Source organism: Thunnus maccoyii, chromosome 5, assembly GCF_910596095.1.
Source record: "Thunnus maccoyii chromosome 5, fThuMac1.1, whole genome shotgun sequence".
In the NCBI taxonomy this organism is placed as follows: Eukaryota; Metazoa; Chordata; class Actinopteri; order Scombriformes; family Scombridae; genus Thunnus; species Thunnus maccoyii.
Genome location: NC_056537.1, coordinates 27,848,810 through 27,856,525, shown reverse-complemented (window position 1 = coordinate 27,856,525; position 7,716 = coordinate 27,848,810). Strand labels below are relative to the sequence as shown.

Genomic DNA, 7,716 nt, shown 5'->3' with positions numbered 1-7,716 from the left:
GACCATTCTTAGGTTCAAAAAATTGAGCTTGATGGAGGATCTCAAGACCTGATCACAAACTCTCTGGGCCCCACATGTGTCACAGGAATTATTTTCTAATTTTATCAACCAGAGAACATCATACCGCCTTCAGAGTCTCAGGAGCACTGCTCACATGAGCAAAAAGTTCCCTGCAGCTGATACATGAGCAAACATGTATAACTGCAGTGAAGTGATCCCTCTTGACTGTGTGTTTTACATCTCAAAGCTCAGATTTCACAAATTAAAAAACTTCAGTTCACTTGCTGTAATACCATTGCTCCAAACATAACATAAATATTACAAATAAATGAATACCACAACTAGTCAAGGCAGATGGCCGCCCACCTAGAACCAGGTTCTGCTTGAGGTTTCTTCCTGTTAAAGGGGAGTTTTTCCTTGCCGCTGTTGCCAAGTGCTTGCTCATGTTGTGTCTCTGTAAATTAAACAGTACGGTCTTGACCTGCCCTGAGATAACTTCTGTTATGATTTGGCGCTACATAAATAAAACTGACTTGACTTGACGCAGCATGAACACATGTAATTGTTTATGGATGCTTGATTCAAGATGTTGTGGTTAAATGGTCCAAGCAGACCAGCAGCAGTGGCAAATCATCAGCTCAGTTATTATTATATTAAAGACATCTGAACAAGTTCTATGTGTTCATACTCTGGTGTCACTTTTCTGAGCTCAAGGTGATGATATAGTGGTGGAGTAGTTCAGTAATGGAGGAAATAAAAGTCCTGTTTTGAAAAGTAATAGTACAGAATTATAATGAGCAAATCTACAAAAAGTATGAAAGTAAAATACATCACTGTGATATTATATGACTGAATTATTATTATTATTGATGCAATAATGTGCACGTGGCATTTTATTGTAGTTGATCAAGGTTGATCTATTTTTTTAATCTATTTTATAGATTGTTTGTTAGTTTAATCTTCAACAATGCTTCATATTTTATAGAACTCATCATACTTTTGTGTAAAATCCTAATTTGTAAATTAACTAGTAACTAATATCTTTCACTTAATGTGGCAGAAAAAAAGATGCAATATTAAAAGGCATCAAATTGAAATACTCAAGTACAGTGCAAGTATCAGAAATTTGTACAAGTACTTGAGTAAATGTATTTTGCATCATTCTTCCACTGTGAGCTGTACATGTCACAACAATTTGTATAAAATATCTTTTTAACTGTGTTTATTGGTCAAAGAAAATATGGAACAGGTGTTTATTCATGTTTCACACACTTTATTATTGACAGTTTGTTTGCTAATTTGAGTTCACACATGTTTTTTAATACTTTGTTATTTTATTGTCATCATGACATTGTATACATTTTACCCATGTTGTATAGCCTATATAATGATGACAAAACTTTTTTTTTTTATGACATACACACATAATCTGTGTAGGTGTGTCACCCATTGATACATCATAGAATAAATTATACAATAAATTAAAATAATAAATAAAAAATGACAATATTTACAGTACAGTTTGTTTGCTAATTTGAGTTCACACATTTTGGTTAACATTCTGTCATTAATATTTCTTGCTTGCATTAAATTATGCTTTACCTTTCTTTTTCATGGACCTGGTGAGTCCTCCCCCTGGCCAAAAGAATCAGCACCAGTAAAGATGGCCTCTTATACTGTGACAGGCAGGAGGTGGAAGAGGGCAACTGGGCGTGCCAGAGGGGAGTCAGCCTTTCAGGATCCAGTTAACTTTAATTACTTTGGGACTGTAAGTTTTATTTTTCTTGCTTTGACAGTTAGTTTGGTTGTAATAGTTTCTTGATTTAAATCTTTGTTGATATTAAGGTTAATTTGTGATATAGAGTTAATTGTTTGTTCCTGCCCCCCTTGTATGTCAGTGTAGGCTAGCCTTTGTGTATATAAACCCTCCTTTTGTGTCATTTGTCAGGTCTGTTATGTTCAGTTCAGTTTAGGTTGCTGTTTGTTTCATTGACCTCAGTTTGAGTTAAAGGGCCCTAGTTTTTGAAGTTACTTTTTTTCTAGTTTTCCTATTTTTGTATTTTGTAAAATATAATTTGTTAAGTTGAAATTAAGTTGTAAATAAATTACTGTTTTTTTGCTTTATACACCTGGTGTTCTTGTGCCATACTGCTTGGCAGTAACATTTCTGAGAGTTTGTGGTCACTGATTTGTTTTTCCAAAGAATGACAGATGTTCCCTCATTTGCATAATTGCCGGGATTCTAGAACACATTGTTATAAGAGTCACTAGTCCACCACACCCTCATTAAGAAGTGAGACACTGCACAAGTATGCAGACGTTTGCAGACATTTGTTCAGACATGGAGAGTGAAAGGATAATACAAGAAGTAAGAATTCTGAATTTGAACAATATTTGAGTAAAGCTTCAAAAAATACTAATAACTTTTGCAAAGGACATTAAGTTTCAAACTAATTTATATTCTCCATTTCTTTATGCATGCAGTATCTCTTTGAGAGCCAAACACTTCAGCAACTGCTAATTAGCTTATATTAATCCATAGGAGATGAAAATGACTGTTACTGAAAAACCTTAATTTTCCTTGAAACCTCTGATATCATATCATAGACATGTAATTTCTGACACAAGTGGGATCTCCATATATGACTATGAGCTAAAGTTGCTTCTTGGGACAAATCTTTCTCAGTAGTGCCTCTTATTGAAGGAATTTTCACATTTGTAGATATCCACTGTGCACTTAAAACCACAAATGAATAGGTGCTGATGTTCTGCAGGGCATCATGCTGAACCTCCGAACATGTAGTACATTGTTGGGTGTGTTTTAGTTAAACACTACATGTATATTTATTTATTTATTCAATCATTAGGAAGTGATCACATTCATGCTCATCATATTTTTTGTCCTCCAAAACTGCAGCCTTTGCAGAGCCACTGTGCACTGCCTGTTTTCGGCATGTGGTGGGCGCCAGTACTTCCTCTGGCCAGAGAAGACTACGCCGAAGTGGTGCAGTGTCAGGAGGAAGATCCAAAGACTCCTGGTTCCCTCACGCACCCTCTGCATCGAGCTCTTCTCTCAGCTCAGGAGTCCATCAAGAGGCTGAGCTGTGAGAACATCACTCTGAGAGAGGAGATCGCCAGACTGACAACGAAGGAGCTCAGCGCCTCTGATGCTCTGGAGGAGTGTCAGAGGAGCATCTACAACAAGGCCCAGGAGGAGAACAAACATGTAGAGGTCAGGGTCAAGAAGATGGAGGAGGGCTTCCTGAAGGACAAGAGAGCCTTGCAAGCCCTGAGCAGACAACAGCTGGGAGAAATAAGTAATTTGAGGATCAAACTGTTGATTGCTCAGTCACACACAGAGGTGAAAGAACCCAAAAGAGAGCTTTCTGAAGGCAGACGTCAAGTGGAGAGAGACATCAGCTCTCTTGGAAAATGTCACTGCGTTCAGAGAGAAGAGAGTGCTGGGAGGCTTTCTGCTGTGGAGGATCACTGGAGAGAGGTGATCAAGGTCAAAGAGGAGGAGGCTGCCACCAAACTGAGGGAGTCAGAGGAAAGGTGGCAGAGGAGAGTGAGCCAGCTGGAGGAAGAGTTGAAGGAAAAGAGAAGCTTTGTCTCCAGCTTGATTGAAAAACTGATGGCTGCCACAGAGGAGCACAGAAACACTTTGACCCTGTTGAGTAGGAAGCAGTCAGAGCTCCGCCAGAGCAAGAAGGAATGTGAAAGCAAGTGTAACACTCTGGAGGAGGGCTACAGGAAGGAGCTGACTGCCAAGGAGGAGTGCTGGAGACAGAAGATGAGTGAGCTGGAGGACAAGATCACACGGCTCACAAGAGACAACACAGAGCCTCAGGTAAAAAGTCTCTGCTGACTGTTTAGCTTTGGATTAAATTAACAGTCTAATGTTTTTAGGAAATATTTTTGTTTGCTGTCTCACCCAGAGTCAGATGAGAAGATAGGTTTTAGTTTAATTTACGTGCATCAAAAATAGATGTATTGAAACATTTACTGCAGCCTCTGTCTAACTTCAAGAAAAGTTGGACTTGTTTGCTATCTTTCTGACAGTTAAATGACATGATCAATACCATTCTTTTGTCTGTGTTAAATTTGAAGATGGAGCAAGGATTTTATTTTTGTGGCTTAACATAAAGACTGTAAGCAGAGAGAAAGAGCTAGCCTGGCTCTGTCCGAAGATCAAATATACATTTTCTAACACTAAAAGTCACAAATGTGCACATGGTATCTGCTTTGTTACATTCATACATGCACAGAAATGTAAAAATAACAATCTGTGATTTTAGGGGGAACTATGTGATGGAACAATCATAAACAATTCTGTTGTCACTATCAAGTTGCAAGGCTAACATTGATTGATGGAGCTAAGCTGCTAAGCTAACATTTCCCTGCTTCCAGTTTTAGTGCAAAGCTAGAAAGGAAGAAGTTTATCTATATCAGTCTTGTCCAACAAGTTCCACAAACCAAACAACAAAATGGATCATTGGTCACTGCCTTTGAAAATGACCCACATGAACTTTTTTCTGATCTGATGCTCCCATCGGTAGAACATAATCTCTAAAACTGTTAAAATAAAACATTTAAAACAATTAAAACAACAATCATATGCTTCATGTTCTGCCACCTTTATTGTTAATGTTTGATTTGTTTTATATGGTCAAAGTTACACATAAATCATGGTGATGGTTAAAAAAAAACAACGTTGACTGTTGGTTGGGGATGAGATGCAAGCAGTGTTCCCTCAATTCAAAGTCACAATGTCTGTTGATTCAAACATCCACCTCGACTTCCTGTATAAGAGCTTTGAGGCAGTAAAACAGGGCCGCATTTTTTCTGCATCTGACAGACAGCAGTCATTGTTTGCACAGCCACTATACTTGTTTTGAACAAACAACTAGTGCTGTTGTTTTTTGGAAAGGAGGGTCTCATCTCGACACCTCTCTGTGGGTTTGACAGCAAACCTACGGTCTTTCTATTAATGGCTAATTGGATTCTGAGTTTTACATTGATTGATTAGGTTTAGAAGAGAAATAAAATGTATGTCTTTGTATTTTTAGGATCCTACCCAAAGGAGGAAACGTAAGAAATGGTGGAGGAGATGCTTCAGATTTAGAAGGACGATGCAGCGCAGCACAGCTAGGTCAGGGGAGACTGGTCCACTTCTGGCTCAGTCCAATCACAACTAGAATATCTCCCCCCCTCTTCCTCTCCTCTATCTTCTCTTGTTCTCTCTTTAAGGGCAGCACAGTGGCTTAGATTTTAATGCTGTATTAAAATCTATAAAAATCAATAAAAAAAGAGTCCTTCATACTCATCTGTCCGTGTCTCTTTATTGATAACATTACAATAACAATATTGTTATTTGCACAATTCCTACTACTGCAGTGAATACGACTACTACCACTACCTAGAGTCAAGTAAATTTTTAATGTATAAAGCCAAATATCACAAATCACAAAATCTGCTTTACAGTCTGTACAGCATACAACACCTCTGTCCTTAGACCCTCAATCAAATAAGGAAAAACTCCCCAAAAAACTGCTAAGTGTTTCATTAACACTAAAAGCACACTTCTGTCCACATATCACATAGTAAGAAAGGTCACGGTGAAGTCCACAACCCAAAGCTAGATCAGCGCTGCACACAATGTTAAACACTGGTTCCCATCTCACGGTCTCCAGAGATGGGAACTGTGAGGGAAATTACACATACTGTACATATAATCAAGTTTGAATATCTTTATTGCATATGTTTGTTTATACAGTAATTTCACATCATCATGATTGATTTCCACTATATTTGATTATTCTGAATCTTAGCATGTAATCTTTAACTGAGGGAGCTTCAGTCTGAAAGATGCCTTAGTCTCAGAGAGTGTGAACAGAAAATCTGCCAAACTGCTAACTGTTCAGACAGGCCAAGGCTAAGGTACAGATAAGGAAGTGTGAGAAAGTGTTCAGCCCGCTGTTTCCAACAGGTGTTGTAATATATCAAAGGCCTCTCAGCAGATGGACGCGGAGGCAGAAGCTCCTCAGGAAAGAAACACTGGAAAGTAACAAACAACAGGCTATCTGTTGAATTTTAATTGCTTCTGAGAATGATGGACTGCTTCACAGCTTTCATGATGGGTGACTATATATCTCTATGCTTCACTTGGCCTTTTCTCTCTTTGTCTAACACACACACTGAATCCATGTGCAATGATCTGAGCTAAAGTGTGACTATATTAAGAGATTTTTGCCCCGTTCCTCTTTGTCAGAGTGGAATTGCCAAATTGCTGCAACAATTTGGGGGCTCGTCTAGGATGCCTTACTCATACTTTCCTCAATCCACTTCCTACTCAGGTTCATCTGCATGCAGCTGGTGAGGGGATTCAAAATCTCCCAAGACCCAGAAAGTCTGCCTTCCCTGAGGACAGCTTGTAATCAACTCCCAGGGTGAGAAGAGACTGTTTGTGGGGTCAGGGGGGAGGACTCTGTGATACGGCATCCCATCAGAAGAGGATACAATATTGAAGACCACAAAAGGCACTGTAAGGTAAAGAGTTACATTCCAATGGGGTGACGACCCATTGATAAATTAGATAATGAATAATATCAATGAATGTCAGGTCTAAGAAATCTTTGTTTGCTGGGTGAGTGACTACAGAATAACAACAAAATGAGAAGAAGTCATAGCAAACCTTTTACAAGTCTAACCTAATGGGATGTGCAAAAATTATGTGTAAGAAACATGGTGATGACTCCTGTAAACAGCTTTGTTTGTAGGTAAAGAAATTTTTTCCTGAAAATGGTAGTTTGAGTATGGGTCAAGATACAGAGACTACAAGATAACCTGAAGCATTTTACATACATTCACCTAAAATTTTGGACCTTTGACCATGTTACCATCCACCATCATAACAATATAAAAATAACAAAAAGCATGATATGTCTTCTTTAAGATCAAGAGGGCCTTGCGACCCATCAGGAATCTTTGAGGACCCCTAGTGGGAGTCAGGACCCCCACATTGGGAACTAGTGGTATAGAGGGTCAGATTTGTTGTAGTTTCTATGTGCATGAATGCATTCTAAATGAAGGAATGAATTTATCGCACATATCAATATTACTATAATTAGGTTGGTTATAGAGTCATAATGTCAAATTCGGTTACTTTTTTACTAATACTTGGAGTGGGGGTTGCAGCAGCTGCCCCACACTAAACTGGTATAACAGCATGTGAAGTGAAAACATCAGATTTCCACACAGTCAGAGAAATAAGACTTGAGAGTCCTGGTATTACTTCAGTTATAGAATTCTAGTGCAGTACAGAGGGTCTGTTCTGCCCAGTTGCTGACAGCGCTGTCATCCGAAGAGTCGATCACACTTGCAGAGGAGGTTGTTTGTTGCTTCCAAAGTAGTTCAGCTAACTTTGCTGCATTCAACACCGCAGCGGAGAGAATCAGAGTCAGAGCAGGAAACAGTCGACTTGTTTTGTGTCATTGTTTGTGTGATTAATGAGAAGTGGCTACTGTACCACTGAAATTTCCCTTTTGGATTAATAAAGTACTCTACCTATTGATGAATATCTGTCCAAAACCTTTTAAAAATCCATCCAATAGTTGGTGAGATGTTTCAGTCTTGACCAAAGTCATGTACTGTTTGGATGGCGGCTGATTGACAGACCAACATTGTCATCTCTATCATCATGGATCATCAAAACCT

General features: G+C 38.7%; 1 protein-coding gene across 1 annotated transcript; it reads left to right on the top strand.

Moving 5' to 3' along the window:
• The first annotated feature begins 2,257 nt into the window (after positions 1–2,257).
• Positions 2,258–5,313, top strand: LOC121897367 (golgin subfamily A member 6-like protein 6). Its single transcript, XM_042411786.1, has 3 exons — positions 2,258–2,368; positions 2,918–3,850; positions 5,070–5,313. The coding sequence occupies exons 1-3, from the start codon at positions 2,312–2,314 to the stop codon at positions 5,196–5,198; spliced, it is 1,119 nt and encodes a 372-aa protein (XP_042267720.1). The 5' UTR covers positions 2,258–2,311; the 3' UTR covers positions 5,199–5,313.
• The last annotated feature ends 2,403 nt before the right edge of the window (positions 5,314–7,716 follow it).